This window comes from Fringilla coelebs (genome assembly GCF_963513975.1).
Source record: "Fringilla coelebs genome assembly, chromosome: 3".
NCBI lineage: Eukaryota > Metazoa > Chordata > Aves > Passeriformes > Fringillidae > Fringilla > Fringilla coelebs.
In genome coordinates, this window is record NC_140030.1 from 92474622 (window position 1) to 92495432 (window position 20811).

Below are 20811 nucleotides of genomic sequence, written 5' to 3' on the forward strand. Positions count from 1 at the left end.
CAGTGACACAGAACAAAGGGCATAGGAGGAAATGAAAAGTCAGTTTAGCAATAGCTGTGTGTCTTGTTTAATGAAGCAGCTGATTCTTGTGTGCAGAGCCAGCTGGGTGACTTCAGGATCTTTGTAAAGTCCTTTTGCTAGATTCTTCAAACACCCTGTAAACTACTTGGAGTATGTGCAGGAGGATTTTCTGCAAACTGTCCAATAGTTTCTTTTGTGCTTGGGTGATAAGCAACAACTCGAAACAGATTTGATCAAAAAGTGTAAAGGAGTTAAAAAGGTGATTGGAAAAGTAGTGTTAAACTTGTTCCTGAAAGAATGGTACAAAATGCAGAAATGAACTGAACTCCATGTTCTCTTTTGTTTGTGTTAGGGATTTAAATCCAGTATGTGCTAGAGATGACATTTTTCCTTTGACATCTGAATGGTCTTCTATCCATACTTCAATATACTTCAAAAATCCTTGAAGAAACCTTTTTAAACTTGTCCTTTTGAAATTGATTTGATGTGACTGTATCATACTAAAAGTAACCTAGAGTAACTTTAAGAAAAAATAGCTGCTGTGTGAAATGGAAAAGCTAGAATGGTTATGTGTTTCTAGCTTTCCAAACCCTTGAAACATCTTGAAATAGTCAAAGGTGAAAAATGTAGACAGAAATATCTTGAAATCAAGTAAAGAACTGTAGAAATAAGATACATTTTTGGAATTATCTGCCTTACATGACAGACATCATAATTGATTAGTTATGTTTTATTTGTGATCTTACATAAAAATGGCTCTCAATGTCATGTAGTTAAAAGTTGTTTTTGATAGGGAAGCTGATTTTTTGCACAACTTCCATAGTTTCAGGGAAGATTCTGGAATATGACCATGTCTAGCTCCAAGCTTGTAAAGCAGTTGAGACAAAAGTTACTAATTCTTATTCTCACTGACATCTTACAGACTTCTGGCTGTTTGTATTTTGCAGTTTTGAAAAAATGAGGTAGTAAATTCTTACCTTACTTTTTTTACATGGTTTTGTTTAATTTGATTTCAGGATAAATGCAGTACCTTAATGAGTGTGATCTGTAAAAGCATAAACAGTGATACAAGTAATTTTTTTTTTGCTTGCAGATTAGTTCTAATATTTTCAGAACACTTCCACCTAGCGATAACCCAGATTTTGATCCAGAAGAAGATGAACCAACTCTTGAAGCCTCATGGCCCCACATACAGGTGTGTGATTCTTTACTTTCAAGCCTTCTTGTAAGGCAAGAAATGTGGGTACTTCAGCCATTTTGTGCTTTTGTTAAGAACAAGAAAATTGTTTTTATAATACAGTTGAGTTTTTATGCTCGAGAGGGGAAAAAATGTGGTGCTTTTTTTAGCATGTGTAAATGTGGCTGAATGTAACTCTTCTAAGTGGCTTAAATACTATTTTAAAACAGAGGTTTGCACTGTTAAATTGTGGTGTATGGATGTCTTAAAGCTGTGGATACTTTAGGTAATTATGCTCTTCACCTAAGAGGTTTGTTTTCTGCAACTGAGCAACTTTTTAGTGTTGCTTCAATAAAATATAAGTTAATATTACCAGTTCTGTTTCTCGTGGCAATAACAAGAAATGGACTAATAGCCTTTATTTGTCCTTTGAGCAAATAGAAATCCCTTCCTTCTTCCCCACCCTCTTCCCTCCCTCCATGCCAAAACTTGACAATCTCATCGTTGTTTGGTAACAGTTGCATGGTTATTCCATTGTTGCACTTCCCTGGGATCTCGTGATTTTTATAGCTCTGCTGTATCAATCATGTGATTGACTTGAAATACTGCTGAATTTTATTTTATTTTCAATTAACTCTTAGAAGCTGTAAAATGTCCAACCACGTATCTCGGGTAGTTCATTGCTGAATTTATGTAAGTAGTATCTGTTAAAGAAAAGTGAAGTAGCAACTCCTAGCAGTGGTAGATTAAGCTGCTGCACATCTGCATACCATTTGCTCTCTCCTCTCAAGAGCTAAAATCCTACTATGCCCCTATAACATTAGAGTTCTAATGCATCCACAAATGCTCTTATTTAAAAACTCTTATTTAAAAACTGGGTTTCTAATATTGACTCTAAAAGGTACATATTCAGTATAGTATTTTAGACTTAAACCAACAAGAATTAAGTTATCACAGAAAATAACTCTGCGGGTTAAAGGCTGTGATAATTTTCTTCTATATGGCCAATTTTAATTCATAGGAGAAATGGCTATAACTGAACTAGGTAAGAGGCTTGTCTTTGCTGGGTGCAAGAGCTAAGCAAATGCCTCTTGTAATCAGCAGCAGCACCATCTGAATTTTAAATACCCGTGTCTCAGAGGTTAAATTTGTAAATGCTAGCTCAGTTCACTTTAGGTCGTTATTAAACTCTAGTCCTGCTCATAGAAAAGGGCCTGTGCATTTTGTGATCAGTTCACTTGTGCCTTAGGCTTGCCTGAGAGGCATTGAAAGAGGTTTGTAGCCTGTGGTATTATTTGAAATTGTATTTTCAGGTTTCCTCCTTGCTGTCTTCTAAGGAAGATTTTGGCCACTGGCTGTGAATTTCCCTCTCCCGTGTCTGTTGTTCATCTTGCCTTGGAGTAGATCACTCCTTGCAGCACAGTAGAAACAGTTTGTGTTTCCCACTCTGTCCTTTTACAGTTGATGTGCTATTGGACCATAGAAGACTGAGTTGAATAATTTGCTCCTTGCCCTTCAGGAGCACAAAGCTGCTGAAAATGTCAGATTTTGTGTGTGGAATAAAATCTGTACACAACCATTCTCCTCCCCAGCAAAATACACTATTATTTTTGGCATAGTCTAAAGGACTGCTTAAGGAGGGAAGGTGTGGATGTTTTGGTGGCTGTGATTTGTGACCGATCAATTACAAACAAATTCCAAATTCTATCTGGATCTGCCAGTCAGGTAGCCAGTTTTCTGGGAGAGGAAAGAAAAAAAAATCTGAACCTCTACTCTTCTCTGCTTGAATCTGTTGACATAATTGCTTAGTAAGTTACCAGTGTGTGTAGCCACAACAAAAGACTCCAGACCTTCAGTAAAACGAGTGGCACTTGAAAGATGTTGCTTTAAAGCAGTGCTTAAGATGGTTTGTAAAAGCCAAAGTAGGTTGAACAGGTTGGCATTTAAAACCATCCATTTAAAACATTTTGAAGCTTAGGGAGTTGCAGAGTTGGTGAAATTGGTCGTTTAAAGCAATAGTATTCTAGTGGTCCCTGCAAGACTGAATCACTAAAGCATTAGGAGTTGTATTTCATAACTCTTTGACCCAAGCAGACCAGTTTTGAGAACAAAAAATACTAAATCAAATATCTTTCTCCTGATTTATTTCCAAATGTAATGTTTGTGTTAAGAAAGCTGTGTCCAGAATCTGTTCTGGTGTCCCTAGTTTGATTGTTGTTGTTATGCTTTTAGGTTTACAAACACTAGCATACAGGAGAAGGTAGAGTTTGACTTATCCAGAAATGGCCCCTGCAACTTCATTTCTGAAATGCCCTGGATAAAGAGGACTTCATGTATCTCACAAGGATTTCCAAAGTTTTTTGATACCATACCCAGTTGATATCCTGAATTTAATCTTGGACAGCTTGTTACAAGATGTTGCAGCATTGTGCTTTTCACTTAGTTCATCTGCTTGATGTCTATTGCAGTCAGTATATCTGTTTATGGAGAGAAGCTGTAATTACCCTTCCTCCCCTGTTCTTTAGGGAAAACAAAATATGCCAATATAGTGTTCACTCCTAGAAAGTGTTCTATCCCATGACACTTCTGGTGGCTCTTTCTCTGTATCCTTCCAGGTTTTAATCAATTTCCTCAAGCACATGTAGGTCTGTGCATCTGTCTGTGCTGTATCTTCCTGGAATATCCTAGGATTTCATCTGTCACTTCCATAGCTTCATTGTGAGGATGGATCTGAATCATCCTATGGTTAACCCTTTCTCAGCTTAAGGGCTTGCAAATGCTCAGCAGAGCTTTTTCTTGGAACTCAGACTGTGACTTTGCAATCTGAGTTTCATCCTGTATTTATTCTTCTAGAGCTTCAGGGTCAACTTGTCCTTTCTTGTGGGTAACATGGCATACTTTTATTTTCTATTTTTCCCTGTGGCGGTAGCTTCTAATATTGTGGCCGTTAGCACACATGGCTGTTCTTTATTGTTGTCATTGATAGAAATATTTCATATAGGAATTTATTATGGAAATCTTGAATTAAATTAGCTTCCAAAATTAATCCCTATGAAGCTGTGCTATATAGCCTCCCTCTGGCCATATGTTGCCCATTTCTATACAAATTTATCTTCTGGTTGCTAGTTTGAAAAAGATCAGTAGAATGGGCATGTTTTGGGTTGGAAGGGACCTTTGAATATCACCTTAGTGCAAAACCCCTGCCATGACAAGAGACACCTTAGATGAGATCAGGTTGCTCAAGGCACCTGCTGGGTTTGGTGTCATCTGCAAATGTGCTCTCAGTTCCACTGTCTGTGGAGATGTTTAAGAGCCATGGTTGAGCTCTTTCTAAGGCAGAGGCTGGAGTATGGTAACATTTAAAATGCTACTATTGGGTTGGTGCCAAGAGGATGGTGCCAGTGACAGGACAAGCAGGAATGGCCATACACTGGAACAGATGAGGAACTTGACACTGAGGGTGGCAGAGCACTGGTTCAGGCTGCCCGGGGAGGTCATGGAGTCTCTTTTCTGGAGACCTTCAAACCCCCCCGTTCATCTGTCACCTGCTCTAGGTGACCCTGCCTTGGCAGGGGGTTGGACTAGATGATTTCCAGAGATCCTCCCAACCCTAACAATCCTGTTATTCTATGTAAACTGCTGATATGAAAAGCTCTTCTTGCAGTCTGTCAGAGGGGGACAAAATGAAGGGTAGCTTGAGTTTCTGAGCCTCTGCTTTGCAGATACAGCATGCCCTCCTTGAGGCTATGCATATGTCAGCTCAAATGTTTTACATCAAAGTACTTACTGTCATGCATTTTTCTGAAGTGAGGTTCCTAATTATAATTATGAATTACTCAGGTGTTGGCTCTCAGTTTAGTTAAGTACTCAGAGTGGTAATAGTTGAAATTCATGCCTTTGAGTATGAGCACAGCTCTGCATGGGTTTTATTTAGAAGCCCAGTCAGTGATGGCATTATGTACCTAAATTGCATTGTAGTGTTATTACTAATCAGCTGTTTAATTATATGGAGTTATGAAATAGGCATTGAGAACATGAGCAACTCTGAATGTAATCTAAACATAAGGCATCTTTCCTCTCAGTTCCGTCTTAGTGAAGAGGTGCCTTCTGTGTACTTTATTCACCTGCCATTGTTATGCAAGTGCAGTGTTTTGTCTTGGACTTCTGATGAACCCCAAAATAGGGGACTGGTGCTCTGGCCTCTTCATGCCACTCTCTGCTAGCCCAGGCCTTTGGTAGCTCTGTCTCTTGTCAGGATTTTTATCTCTGGGCATTGTGGGATTGTAGCAAATAGAAACTTGAACTAAGTAGAAATAATATGCTACAAACGAATTTCCAGGATATAGAAGCCTAATTTTAATCTGAATTCTTTGTTTCTGTGAATTCATTCAGCTGTTTTAATGCAGCTTTTCATTTTCAGAGTTTGTGGTCAAAACTTAATTTCAGGTACACTCAGTAGATGTTTCTTCATCTCTTTAAGGAATTATGTAATGTTAGAGTACTTAATTTAACTCTTAGTGCTGCTCAATGTTTGGTAACCCATTTCTGCATAATAAGTTCTTAACATGGCAGAAATGTAACGTTTAGAACTTGTTTTTAATCCACTAGTGGTATTTTCAGTAGATTATTTATTAAGCTTTGACTCTTCTGGGAATTCAGGTGTTCTGGGTACTTAGTGTAATTATTTCATTAAATTCTAGTTGGATCTGTGGTTAAGCAGTGATGTGTTGGGCTTTGATTCCTTTTGTACTTTTTAAGCATGTAAATAGTCCCACTGCCTTTGGTGGTGGTGACAAGGCTGAGGTCTGTGTTGTGGTGTACTTCCTAACTGCAGAATTTTAATTTCTATGTTTGTAGCTGGTGTATGAGTTTTTCCTGAGGTTTTTGGAGAGCCCGGATTTTCAGCCCAGCATTGCGAAGCGATACATTGACCAGAGATTTGTACAGCAGGTAAGGGGGGAGTGGTAAAGTTGAAAGTGGAATGTAAAGATCACGTCTCAAGCTAAATTTCAGCTTTCCTGCTGACGCAGGGTAGATTTCAGTTGTTGCAGCAGTGGTTTGGAGCCAAACACTAAATGAACAGTACATCATACCACAGAAGCTATATGTATTTGTAAATTCAGGAACACTTTGTTTTCAGATATCAACCTCAGTGCTTTGCAATGCAAGATATTTGGGATTTGTAAAGTTCTGTTTTTCATGATTTGTAACTTAATTCCAGCCAAATCAACAATGTGGTAATTATATTTTTGTAGTCCTTCTATGATTGCTTTTAAATTTTTTTTTTACCATGGGAAAACTTACAGCAAGCTTTTTTCTTGTAAAAAGTTCATGCACTTATTGTACGTGAAATGTGTTTCAACACCTTACTTGTGCCTGGATAGTGTAATTCTCTTTACTATTGTGTATTAACCACAGAAGGAAAATCAAGTAAGAAATTAGTTAGGAAAGTCATGCTTTACCATGCAAAGCGACTATGAGCAAGAAAATGAAGTCGGATTTCATATTAAATATGACTTCTTAGAGAGTTACAGTGTAGAATTCAATAACGAATTTTGGTTCAAGGTGAATTCAGTGGGGATTTTTTCACTGTGTTGAAATGTTTGTTTGCCAAATTTTGTTTGTCAAAATACTTGTTTGCTCAGTATCTGAAGAGTGAGTGCTGGCAGGCCATCACGATACAGTAAGGAAAAGTAAAACCACAAGACGGATGCTTTCCCTCCCTACCTTCATTTAATTTCCCCTTAATTGGTTCTGCTGTTCTTGGATATGTGTTTTCTTCTCAGTTTTATTCAACTTACACACAAAATTTAAGCCTGAGGTTGCTGGTAAGCTATTTGCTATGGGTGTCCACTTTACAAATTAACCTGTGGTCCTTGAGAGCAGCATTGCAGAGTTTGTTCTTGACATTTCACTTGATCTTTCTCTAGAGTACAAGACAGAGACAATACAACCAACAGCTAGCTATATATGGGAAAAAACGTGGAGTAGTGACCCTGAGAAATTCCTGCTAAATATAAAATTGAAATGAGCCTGAACCAAGTTCCTGAACAGCTGTTTCCAGTCCCTTGTGCTGCTTGGTGCAGACATACCTAAGCTCAGACCTGAGCAGGAGACTCTGGGGACTGCTTGAGCTATTACTGACTTGCTCAAGGCAGCTAACATGGCCATGCAGGGTTAAAAAAACCAACAAAAATTATGGTCTGTTACATGATTGGAGTATTTTTTAATGTCTTTGAGTGAGCATGGGCTTTTCTGGATCCTTGGAAGACTTTGTACAAGAAAAAAGTTTGTGGAAAGTTTTGTTATCTTCTTGCAGCATTATTCTGTTTAATAGGGGATTGGTTAGTGATTACATACCTTGTGCTTATTCTATGACCCCCTCCTTAATTGTAAGATTTCTTCTATAGGAATGCGTTTGCTTGGCTACCAAGACACAAGTTTTGAGATAAGCAGTAAAGGATTTTAATTACAAAATTGTGAATATAGGATATGGATTTGATTAATTCTGGTTTCTTAAATAACAAGTGTCAACCACCTACCTACAGTTTGATAATGTCATGTTTGCAACTGCATTTTTATTTTGATAGTATAATAGTTACTTCTGTGTCTGTTGTACACAGGTAAGGATTGGAGTTGATGACTTTATTAGAAAAAATCAACTTTATTAAAAATGTAATCTACTATTGACATCTAAACAAAATGTCCAGTTAAACTGATTCTGTTTTTTTCCTAATGTAAGCATGTAAATTAAAGATAAAATTCAAATCAGGTAGTAACAAAACAAAACCTTAAGTCTTTCAAAAGTAATACATTTCTATTTAATTTTTAAAGTTGCTGGAGCTCTTTGACAGTGAAGACCCACGAGAACGAGATTTCCTAAAGACAGTTCTTCATAGAATTTATGGAAAATTCCTCGGTTTAAGAGCATTCATCAGGAAACAGATAAACAACATTTTCCTCAGGTATGCTGTGTTTGTGTGTGACTAGATTGAGGAATATTTTCTCTTGCCTTCACAGTCTGGGTCTGCAGTGATTTATTCTTGAAATGAAAGACCTGTGTTTGGTCTGTGATGTTGCTTTCAAATATTTGAAGCTTAGTAAAAGTTATTTCTTTGGAATCTCTGAGCCTCTGTGGCAGATTTTGATGTTGTCTTTTTTGGTAACAGGTTTATATATGAAACAGAGCACTTCAATGGTGTTGCTGAACTCCTTGAGATATTAGGAAGGTAAGTTTGATTTCACACAGAAAAATATAAAACATTATTGTGAATGTTTGCTTCAGCTTTTCTGCTTTGGGAATGGAGAGGGGGAAGAGAATTATTACAGTAACGAGTGATGAAGTGCAGTCACTGATAATCTAATACTGGCTGGGTTACCACATGAATATCAAATTAGGACGCAGAATAAATGACTCTTTCTTCAGTGCAAGTTTTAAAGACGACAGGCAAAAAATGTTTCTCAAGGGTCCTTGTTTGTCAGACCTATCTACTCTTGCTTATCTTATGCCTGATAGATGACTTGTTCTTTGATTCAGAAAATGAATGTTAACTTTTGCCCTTGTGCTGAATGAGATGTTTTAATCTTCAGCAGGCTGGTTTTCCTTCAGTTCTGTTCAGGAAAGCCTTGTAAGTGCTAGGGTTTTTTAGTTACCTTTTTTGTGAATGTTATTTCACTAACTTCAATTTAACTTTGAAGTTTTCTCTGGTAGTTTTTTTACTGTCTTTCCAAAACTGTCACACATTTCACAGTAGAAAATTGTATTATTGGTCTAACTAAAGATACAAATATGGTGAAGCTATTGTGGAACAAATTTTCATGAAAAATCAAGTGATAGGGATCCCATTATTTTCTCAGATTTGCCTAAAATGTAAGGGGCAAGAGAAACTAACCTTTTCCTGAAGGACTTCTGCCTTGTCTATAGCTCATCAACTCTTAAATATAAGAGGACTGAATCAATGAGACAACTTTTAAACTTTGTTTATGAAGGGAAAGGTTGTTCAACAATCTCAAAACAAGTGCTTAAAGTGCACTGTTAAAATTGCATAATCTTTTTTCTCTGCACATTGCTAGTGATGGGTGAAATGGATCAGCTTCCTGATACATCTGTCTAAGCTTTGCAATTAGACAGCAGGACTTACTGTAGATGATTTTATTTAATGGATGATAAAAATACTTCAGCTCATCTAATGGGTATTATTTAGCTTCTAGTGTGGTTCTCTGGTATTTCTTACCAGGAGTCTAAACTCTCATTATACTGGCATTTTAAAGATTGTGCACATGTTGAGCTATTTTATGGCTTCAAAATAATCAGGTTTAAAAACTGAATCAGAAATGGAGTTTCAGTTGAAATTACAGAAATTCTTGACTTTCTAGGAAAAAATTCATTTTTTTAATAAAAATAAATCCTGCTTATTCATGTTTTCAGTATTATCAATGGTTTTGCACTGCCACTGAAAGCAGAACACAAACAGTTCCTTATGAAAGTTCTGATTCCCATGCATACTGCAAAGGGATTAGCTTTGTTTCATGCACAGGTAAGCTTTTGCTTATTTTTAAGAGTGGTGGGGTTTTTGTATTTACATTTGAAACTAATGAGATTTAAAGCACTATGTGTTATAATATCAATATTCCAAAATATTTGCAAATTCAGTCACTTTTAGAAAATGTCTTCCTGATCTTAGATATCTAAATGTTAATTTTGAGATAATATTTGTCATATATTACAAGTGAAAGAATGTTCCAGTGAGTCAAAGGTGTATCAACTGAAGTTGGAAGCTTTTTTGCTTCTAGTCTTGTCACACTTTAAGCTTCATTTAATCCCACGGCCTTGTGGTGTTTTCATTTCCTTTATGTAACTTAAATGCTGTGTGTAAAGGAACCTTGGGTATGGCCAGGTATTTATTTCAGAAGTGGTTTTTTCTTTCTAAAGCTGCACCAGTGATGGGGTGGGAGGGAGAATGCTGTTGCCATTTATAAATAGCAAAAATGCGCAGTAGCTCTGTGGATCAGGCTGGAATTATGTAGATCCATGACACGCTGTCAGAATGCTGCAGTTCTTCAGCTGACTTTGATTCTTATACTTGCCACAGACATTCAGCATTTCATTTGAGGAATAATCTGTATCCTCTCCAGACATATGGCACTACAAGTATTGAATATGGTTGATGCAAACTTGGAAGTAATTCTGCTGTGGCTAATTAAAACTTGCTTTGTAACTTAGCTCAGTAATACAGCTCCGTACAGACTGAAGATACAAGAAAAAATGGGTTTCTAATTAAAGTGAAATCATTGTGACTGTATAGTCTACAAACACGATCAAGTGAAGAGCTCACTCAATTCCTAATTCTCATATGAAGTTTTAAATTAAGCTAATCACTTGTCTTTGTGGTTTATTGCCTCGCTGCTCCATGAAATGAGTCAGTGAAATGAAACCTCCAAAGGTGTTCTCACTGACAGATGAGTTGCAGCAAGCTGCCCCTTTTTTCTGGGATACATTTAATCCAGTTCATGGCTACTGAAAGGGCCCTATTAATTCAGCTGTACCTGAAAGTCACATTTTTCCTGCTGACCAGGCCACTCTTCTGTCCCTTCATAAAACACTGGTGCCAGGTGTACGCACAGCGCTGTGTGTTTCATTTTATCCCAAAGGGCCAAGCCAGTGCTAAATCTGCTTTGCAATCCCAAGTGGCCTGGTTGCTTTGTTGCTGAGTAAAGTAGAGCCTACCCTTAAAAGTTAAAGCCTTGAAGATGAACTAAGCTTGGGTCATTGTGTCTTTGAGCAGTAAAACATTACTGTACTGAATACACACATATAATGGGATTTGTGAGATGAATGTGTGGCATTTTTTATTTTTTGAGTCTATACAAATACATCAGTAGCCTAAGGGCAAAAGAAATAAATTAGACCTCTTGCAATTACAGCATTGTAATTATCTGCTTTGGCATAATAATAAAAAAAAAAAAAAAAGAAAGGTGATGCTTAAATTCAAGCATCCTGAGTATTGAAATGTAATGCCTATTACATAATTTTTGTCTTTGCTTTATATTGTGAAATACTATGATGTTTTAAAATCAGTCTTAATGGAATCTTAAGAAAGATTGTAACTAGTTCACTAGTAGCCTTATTGTATGGTTTCTGCATTGGTTGGTTGTTTACTTACTCAGCTGTGTGCTCAGTAACTAAACTCTTGAGTAATTATATAACATTAAATATCCTTGGCCTGAGCAGGTCCTGCACAAAAGCCAGGAGAGGCTGGGAGAGCAGTGCTGGTTCCTTAGTTACAGTATGCTTCCCCACTCCTTCCACCTTTCCCCAGGCACTTGTTGGCCATTGCTGTACTGGGACAGGACACTCAGCTGGGCAGCAGCTGCCTCATCTCCTGTGGCCTTGGGATATGTTCAAATTCTTTCACTTGTAATCTTACCCCTGAATGTTGTGTGTTCTAGATGTCACCTGAGCAGTGTGCAATGTGTGCTCAGTCAAACCTCTGTCACAACTTGGTTTTTACTGGAAGTGTGGCCTTTTTTACCCCAATATAGATGTTTGAAAGTGATAGCTTTGTATTGTTAACACAGGAGTTGATGTTAAGAAAAATCTGTTTGGATATGGGATCTGAGTTAGGGAAATATCTGCCAAGCTTAAAAATAATTTTCTAGGTTGAAAAGAAAAGATGATTTTTGGTATGCAGGAAGTTTTTTTAAGCTAGAGCAGGCCTGTATATCTTGCTGCTTTAATTGCTGTTTTGTTTAGTTTGGACTAATATGAAATGGCTGTGTAGGGGTGTCTTGGGTTGGGTTCCCCCCCATGATCTGAGTGCTTCCATTAGAAGCTGTGATATTTAGTAGTGCTGCAATGTCCAAACAGTGTCTGGTTAAACTAAATAACCATATGACTTGCATTCCAGCTGGCCTATTGTGTTGTACAGTTCCTGGAAAAAGATACGACTTTAACAGAGCCTGTAAGTGTTTTTCAGTTGGATGTCTTTCTGTTTTTAATTTCAATCAAATATTGCAGTGTAACCTGTTGAATTGTGCAGCAGTGCTGTGTAATCCTGATTAAAGATGGAGAGGTAGGAATTTTTTGGGGGGTGGAAATGAAATCTAGAATAGTTAAGAAAATTCAGAGTTTGAAAGGACACTTATCTCTTAACTTGTGGCCAAGGTAGAGCACAAAATTAACTATAAATTTGAATTTCTGGTATCAACCAAATTACCCCAAATTAGAAAGCGTGTCATTACTGTATTCTGTCCGCAGAAAAACTAAATTTTCAATAGCTTTGGTACAGATTCCTTGTGCTTAGCTGGTGTCTGAAGTTGAAATATTCTAGGGAATAAACAATCCCGAAATAAAAGTTGAAAAGAGTAACAACAGTTCATTTAGACAGAAAGAACTCTGAGATTCCAAATGTGGTGTTTCTGTCTGCCCTCTTCAGTTCCTGGGCTGCCTCTTGACAGCCAAAACTCAGGTGCTGCAGGCATTTGTGGCGTTTGCCAGGCTGAGTCTCCCGTGATACATATTGACAGCTCAGCTAGGAAGGGTTTATGCCCAGGCTTTGGCAGGGCCCATGAAGAGCAGAGGCTCAGGGCAGTGCAGCAGCTCATGAGGACACAGAGTGATGTCAGGCCAGCTATAAAAGAAACTGGTTTTAGTTGGGCAATCAGGAATATCTCCATTAGGGCTATGTTGGTATTTAAATACTTTACCCCTTTTGTGACCGAAAAATGAAGAGCTTATGCAAGACCTAAATTTCCTTCTGGAAAAAAAAAAAAAAAAAGGTTTTGGGAAATAACATTGATCTTCACTGAGTGCCCTTTCAGGAAGCTTGTTTTCTGCACAGCCACTTCAGCTGACCATACTGGTCATGTTCTGTAGCTGCTGGAGGGTGTCTGTATATTTGCCTTGTGTGCTTGAAGCATCTTTTTCCCCCTGTGCTGCAGTGTTCCCAGCCACACTGGTCAATAAGCTTACTCCGTGGGATAGCGAAAGGAGAAAGGAATTGTGTAACCTGTGTTCCTTAAGCCAAGTGAGGAAATAACCCAGGCATTTTGACAGTTAAAGCTGACATGTGAGCAGAAAATGTGTAGTGTTACATAAAAACCTGCAAGAGTGAATGAAGTGACAACTTGACAAGGTCGGGACTTCCTGACACAAGTTTGCAGAGGTGTGGTGCAGGATCCAAGCCCAAACTGCTGTGAAGAAGCAGGGCTTTGGAGCAGTGCCACAGAGCAGTTCTGAGGCTCATCTGGACTGTGGTCTATACAGTTGTGGTTGCTTCTTAATCAGTTAAAGGTGAATTCAGGCTGGAGAAGACACAAGAACTCACTGCAGAGTCACTGCCTTGGTTGTTACTGTGGTGTGTAGTAAAAGTTGTTTTATAAAGGAATTAAAGTTAGTAAGATAAAAAGTGAAGCTTTAAGAAACTTTCTGAAGTGCTTGAAAAGTAAATGTTAAAATTTGGGTCAACTGATGAGATAGCATTGGAGATTTTTCTTGGCTTTAGGTCAAGTAATATTTTAAGAACTCCATCAGAAGGCTGTCTTCACACATACCTTATTGTTATTTTTCTGGCAGGGGTTGTCACTCAGGGTCAATTTGGAGGACATTCAATCCGAGCTCTTGTAGCTATGGTAGTCTGCCTCAGGTCAGTCCTGATGTTTGCAGAGCTGACAAGAGGAGTTTGTTACCTAACCCTGCTGAGTGCAATGGCCTTTACATGGAAGAAATCAGGCTAAATGTGCAGTCCTTGTACATCAGTTAAGTTTTCCAGCAGGTGCCTACAGTTGTAACCCACTTCATGGGAATCCTGGAGCTCAGGGAAGAATATTGATCTTGTGTAGTAAAAGCAGCAATCCATGAGCAGAAATGTGCAGGTAGCAGCTTTTTAATATAAAGGCACAGTCAAACTGGAAACTGATACTCCAAGGAGGAGCAAGGAATAGGTATCTTGTTGAGGTGTGCACTGTTATACTCAGAACATGTTATTTCTTTATCAAGTTAGGAATATGGGCGTCTTCTCTAGCAAAATATATTTAAAAATTCTTGCAGTGATTTGTGCTGGGAAGTGCACTTTAGTGTTATTAACTTTTTCTCTGGCAAGCCACTTTTGATAGTCCATGTAGTTGTTAATAAAGTAGCCCGCTGGAAAGCTGAAGGGGAAAAAAAATCAACATGACAAAAAGCAAATATGGAAGGTATTTAAATAATTGAGTAAATTTTCCCTTTGGATATGATCAGTTAGGTGCTGTTGTATCATAAAAAGTAGAAGTTCTTTCTTCAGAATGAAAGTTTATAAGGCTCTGAGAATGTTTCTGCTTCTGGAATATAGTTGTAGCTTTTTTTTTTTTTTTAAGCCAGAATTCATTTTGTAATTTAGATGCCATGTGAGATGTTTATTTCTAGGAAAAATGCCTCCAGCCTTTCTTTGCTGTTTTCCCTCCATTCCTCTTGGGGGCTGTACTTTCCAATTAATTTTCCCAAAGGTTTTGTTTTTCCAGTCTTGTGTAAGGTAGTTTCAAATGTAGATACTAGAATACATTTTGTCTGTAAGTTCACATCTTTCTTACTTTAGTTTCCAGTCTAACACGTCAAATTGTAGCAGAGAAAAGGAAGAGTTGGAGGCCATGGCTCCTCTGTAGAGCCCTATCAGCATTTATTGCTTCCTCTCAGGCTTCAAACCTTTGATGCCAAGGCAGGTGCTCCCCAAAGTATGGATGAGTAGAAGACAAAAAAAAAAAATATTCTGTGAGATTTAGCTACAGGGAGTTTAATTTCACTTTGTGATGCTTTGATGTGATCAGCATCCTGTCAATTCATCTGAGTACTGGGATGGGGGCAGAGTGTGGGTGGATAATCACAGGCACATAAAGCAATAGGGGTCTGAGTTATACTGATAACCTAAACAAGACAAACATCTAGATTACATTTATTCAGTTTTCATTGAAGCCCTGGATAAGGAAAAGCAAACCAGTACTTTTTTTTTCTTATCTAGAATGTAATAGAAACTTGTCCTGCTTTAACACGTTTGTATTTTTCATACAGGTAATCAGAGGATTGCTCAAATTTTGGCCAAAAACATGCAGTCAGAAAGAGGTTGGTTTTGTGTCTCATTTCTGGTGTCTGCTGTGATGTAAAGTCTCATGGGGCACATTCACAAACCTCTCTGCTGTGCTCTTCAAGAGACCTTTCAGAAAACTTGCAGTTCTTGAAGCTCCTTGGGGCACTCACCTTGGTCATGTGATGCAGTCTGGTTTCTTCTGTGTAGTTAAAAATGAGTTTGAAAACCAGGAGTTTGATTTATCCCACTAGATTCCATCCCCAAAACCTCTTTAAAAGTGGGTCCCTTAACACTGTTGTGTGTCTTTTTCTGCAAGTGGTGATAAATTTTTCTGTGCCAGCTACACAGAGTTCTGCTGGTTGCAATTTTATATGGGAATTAACTACTTATCACTTCAAAAGCTACTTTGGTGATCTCTGATAATCTCTGCAACCATTCTTGAAATAAGATGCCCTAATTTTTTTTATTTTGTAACTGTAAAATCCCATTTTCTGCAGAAGCAGTTTGGTGAAGAATTCAGTATTTACACAAAAGAAGTCCAAGAGGAGAGCTGTAACCTGTTAGCTGAGAGTGATGATTGACTTCTTTTAGGCTGCAAAAAAACCTTTTGAATGTCTAAATGCCTTGTAATGACAAAGTGTTCTTTGCAGGATTCATGACTAATGTATAAGCTGTATTTTGTGTGCTTCTGTTTACAATGGTGATATGAAGGATTCTCATCCTTTTTTCCTTTCTAAACAAACAGGTAATGTTTTTAGGTGAAATTGAAGAAATCTTAGATGTTATAGAACCAACACAATTCAAAAAAATAGAAGAGCCTTTATTTAAGCAAATATCCAAGAGTGTGTCAAGTTCACATTTTCAGGTAAATAAAATAAGTATTAAAAAACCCCAATCAAACCTCATGGTAGCTTATTTTATGGTTGTTACGAGCCCTTAACTTTGTGTTTCAGGTTGCAGAAAGAGCTTTGTACTTCTGGAATAACGAATATATTCTTAGCCTGATTGAGGAGAACATTGATAAAATTCTACCAATTATGTTTGGCAGTTTGTACAAGATCTCCAAAGAACACTGGAATCCGTATGTAACGTTTCACTTTATCTGTATCACCATAAATAAATTGTCCCCTGTTTCAGATTTGGATTGGGAGCTTGTAAATGTGACTTCATTTTTACTTAAATCAGATGAAATCCATGACATTCTGGATGTTAAATGAAATATCACTTTCAGCTGTGATGTTCTTTCACTGTTCTGCACTGTTATGATGGAGACCTGAAATTTACTGAAAATATGTGAGGAAATTGGATGATGATCTTTATATTGTAATCACATCTGATCCTTCGTGTTAGTTCAAAATGCAAATTAATGCTACTTAGGCCAAAACCATTTCCAAGGGTTGCTTCTGTTTATGCTTTGCTGTCCTTTAATACTTCAGATGAATACAGCTGTGTGTTCATAAGTGTTTATTGCTGATCAGTGAGATAAGAAAAGATCCTCTCAGAGAATAGTAACCCTTGTAAAGGATGGTAGGGCTGAGAAATGAGTGACTACTTCACTTTATAAAGTTAAATATTGGTCTTCCTGTGTTTGAAAGAAGCAGTAATGGTACTGAAATACTGAAAAGCAAAGCTTGCTGGTGCCAGCACCCTGAATTAAGTTGTAAGTTAGTATGCAGAACGTAAAGCTTGTACAGGCAAAAGTCAGGGTGATCAGGAGCCTCCCACAGCCCTGCAGTAAAACAGGAGTCCTGTTTTAAGCCCTTGGAGGCTTTGCAATTATTCTGGGTTTATCTAGATGGTGTGTCTAGCTGCAAACATAGCAGCTGAGCCTGAATATAAACTTGGGGGAATAGTCCTTGGACCATCAATGTATTTGGTACCTCAACAAATTTGGAGGATGCCCCTCTTTCCTCTCTGCAAGCAGAAGTTGCCCTTTATGAAGGAAATAGAAGACAGGATAATTGCCTACTTGAGGACAAGAAAGTTTGGGAAAGAAAGTATAATCCTTTGATTCTGATCTGTTTTGGAGGGTAGCAAAACATGCTTTTATCCATCTGGTTGCTGATAGGGACTCAACTTCTTGCTCAAAATCCAACTTTTCCTCTCAGAAAACCAAAACCTTAAATAAGTTTTGACCTCAAACCACATGAAAGACAGGGTACAAAAAAAAATTAAATAAAAAAAATAAGTGTATAAACAGGCAAAGGATGCTGTGCATTGAATGCAATGAGCACAAGGCTCTCATGAATGGCTGGGAGATTTCCTAGTGCCATGATGGAAAGAGTGCACTGAAAAGGCAAACCTGGTTCTTTGGTTATTTCCTTAGGGGGTTTTTTGACTCCTTTTGCAAGGTCACAGGGCTGCAGCTTTGCAGTCAGTGCTAGTGAGGGAGAACACAGAAGAGACAGTTTACCTGCTTTTTGCATAGTGATTAAGCTTAATGACAGGCATTTTAATATTTGATTGTATTGGTTTTTTATTTCTTTGTATAAAAGATAAGTAGGTTTAAAGGAGATAACACAACGTTGGAGATGGTTTATTGAAATGTGAATACTTTCACAAAAAGAAGGGTAGTGCAGGAATCCAGGCAGCCATGTAGCACACAGCCAGTATTGCTCAAGCTGGTGAGTTTCTTTAGGAAACTGAGGTACCCAAATCCATTATCTGATGTTTTTGATTCTAGTTCTCTAGCGAGACTCCTGCTGCCCAGAAACACTGCTAGGAGAGCTTTGCTGTGCTAAACCACACTAAGCCTGTGGTTTGTCTGCTGCCTTCTTGAAGCTACAAGCCAGAAGTTTTATTTTTCTAGACTCTCATATTTCATTGCTCAAATGTTACAGAGTTGTTGTTAAAACTTGGTTTATTAAAGGTTCACATAATTGAATGGCTTTCAAGTACAGCCACAGCATGAATAATTATATCCTGTGCAATTACAGAAGTCAGGAATTTAAGATCAAATAGCCATTTCAAAAAATGTTTAACTATACTATAATTTCCTCTGTAAATTAATAAAATTGAGAGGATTTTGTTTGAAACTCCCTGACCTTACAGACGTATCTTGAATAAGAAGCTTGGAATCCAAAACAGAAATCAAATGCTTGTTTTCTGAAGTTAATTTTGTCACTTAGTAAATCTTATGGCTGTGCTCCTTCTGTTTCAGAACCATTGTGGCACTGGTGTACAACGTGCTGAAAACCCTGATGGAAATGAATGGCAAGCTCTTTGATGAACTCACAAGCTCATACAAAGCAGAAAGGCAAAGGTACTGAGCCTTTTTCCAAGTTCCCACTGATGGATATGTCCAAGCTGTAATTGTGGCTGTTGCTTTGCTCTTGTGGGGCTCTGTGGTGGAGCTGTTTGGTGCTGGGTGTCCTGTGAGTGCGGCAGTGCCCTGGGGGAGCTGAGCCCAGGGAGGGGACAGGAGGGGCCCCAGCTCCCCTCCTGCCTGGGCAGGGCATGTGCTCCCTCCTAGGTGGGGAAATGGGTCTCAGCTGCTGGTGGCTGTGCTGCCCCAGGTGTCTGAAGAGAATGGAGCTGGAGAAATCTTCCTAGCTCAGCAGAACCAGTGCTTACCCTACTAACCTACTAAGCAGCACTGTTGGAGTCAGGGAGGCAGGGCACAGGGACCCTTGGCCAGCTGAGATCACTGCCAAACCTCCTTGAGGTGGTTCTGTTCCTCCCCCACAAAGATTCTCAGTCCCTTAATTTGTGTGCATGTGATAAAAAACCTCCTTTTAAACAGCAGCCAGCTGTGCAAAGCCACCCTACAGCAATTGTCTGCATTTGCTGGAGCAAAGGTACAGTTTCACCACTCACATTACTTATTTGTTATGCTCTCTTTTTAATTGAGGAAACTGTAATTGCCTCTAAAAATAGCTTTGGAGAAAAACTTTTAAAGTGGAATTAGTAGATGGAAGTCACAGTTAAGTCACTCTGTCTCCAGACTGTGCTTAAAACACATCTGAAATTGATCTTTCTCTCTTTTCTTCAGAGAGAAAAAGAAAGAATTGGAACGTGAAGAGTTGTGGAGAAGGTTGGAGGAATTAAAGCTTAAGAAGGCAATGGCAGAAAAGCAGAACAGCACTCACAACGTGCTCAATGCACACAATACAAGTGCCAAATAAAAGAAATGACCACCTCTACTCGGCAGACATTCTTTTTTTGTACCCTTTTGAAATATATAAGGATTTGCAAAAGAAACCTCATCAGTATAATAGAAACAGCCAATTTTTTTCGCTGGCAAATGTAAAGATTTGAATTTAAATACAGCAGTTAAGTGATGTCATTACCACAACATATTGTAAATTTGTCTAATTATTGATATACTGTCACTTCCAATGTTTCCTAGAACTGAATTTTCATCCTTAATGAGTGAAATAATTACGGGAGTGGTGAGAATTATGACTTGAATTTTTGATTGTGTTGCACATAGGTGGTATAGTTTGCTACGTACACGTTTTTCCTTGTTTTATATGTGCTTTTCACATTGCTGCATACTTTGGTTAAGATGATAGAAAAGGCTTCTAGTTGTGCTGTATTTTCTCAAATAAAACCAAGGTACGTTACCAGTAACTTGAGCTATTCAGTACATGCCCCTGACAGCTTTGAAAGGAACTTGGATACGGAGCTGTCCTTGAATTCCTGATTGGATTCTGTTAGATTTATACAATGCTCACATTAGAAAGGAGGCAGGCTAGGGAGAGAATCAGCTGCAACAGGTTGGGGTGGCCAGGGCCTCTGCCCCATTCCTGCTGCCTCTTGGGTCCTGGGCTAGTTAGGGATTTCCTCCTGCTACAGCTGAGGATGGAGCTTCCTCTGGAGAGCCCATCAATGATGCTCCTCATCAGCCCAAGGACCCTCCAGAGTGGTGCAGTCTCCAAGAGAGATTCATCTTGGATGTTTCTGCATTAGTATTAGCATCTCATGGACTGAAGAATGAGACCAAAATTGGCATTACTATATATTTTTTTTTCAAGTAAGGAGGGAAGAATGTCAAGAAATTACTCCTTGTTTTCTTTAAAGAAAATGCAGTCTGTTTTTTAAAGGTGGAAAGTTGACAATAGAAGTCTTGTCTGTTTACTTGATCAAGTATTTTTTCACATCTTTTATCAGAGTACCATTCCAATCTCTTAAATTGCAGTTGTGTGGAAAAATTTTGTAATGAAAGATCTTTGGGGAATTGAGCAGCATTCAATAAAGTCTTTATGTTTGTATTTAGTGCTGTACCTCACATCTTTGTGTTTCTGAAGAGCAGGAGAATTAGAATGGCTTTTTAACTGTCCAATGTGGCTTTTCACTGAGTGGCAAAAGTGGGGAAGTCCCTGCTCCACTGTTTGAGTCAACTGTATTACACTTACTTGTTGCTTCATTTTTGTGTCTAAGCAGTTGTTTCACAGAGGGCATGGGACTAGCAGTGCCTGAAGGGAAAGGACAGTCACACAAGCAAAGCTCACCTTGGTTTAGTGCTTCAGTGCCTTTTTGCCTTTAGAAAAATAAAGTTTCCAGTGTGTGACAAACTCTGTTCAGCTGTCCCAGAGCCTAAATGAAAATGTTGGG

At 38.3% G+C, this 20811-nt stretch overlaps 1 protein-coding gene across 1 annotated transcript in view; it reads left to right on the plus strand.

Moving 5' to 3' along the window:
- PPP2R5A (protein phosphatase 2 regulatory subunit B'alpha) overlaps window positions 1–20468 on the plus strand; it is a 42359-nt gene extending 21891 nt beyond the window's left edge. Inside the window, exons 3-13 of the mRNA XM_084202784.1 lie at window positions 1115–1216; window positions 6056–6148; window positions 8033–8163; window positions 8368–8427; window positions 9627–9735; window positions 12106–12159; window positions 15240–15290; window positions 16001–16120; window positions 16209–16336; window positions 18416–18517; window positions 19247–20468. Coding sequence (XP_084058910.1) covers window positions 1115–1216; window positions 6056–6148; window positions 8033–8163; window positions 8368–8427; window positions 9627–9735; window positions 12106–12159; window positions 15240–15290; window positions 16001–16120; window positions 16209–16336; window positions 18416–18517; window positions 19247–19379 — 1083 coding nt within the window. The 3' untranslated portion in view covers window positions 19380–20468. The remainder of the gene's footprint in view (window positions 1–1114; window positions 1217–6055; window positions 6149–8032; window positions 8164–8367; window positions 8428–9626; window positions 9736–12105; window positions 12160–15239; window positions 15291–16000; window positions 16121–16208; window positions 16337–18415; window positions 18518–19246) is intronic.
- Window positions 20469–20811: the final 343 nt, after the last annotated feature.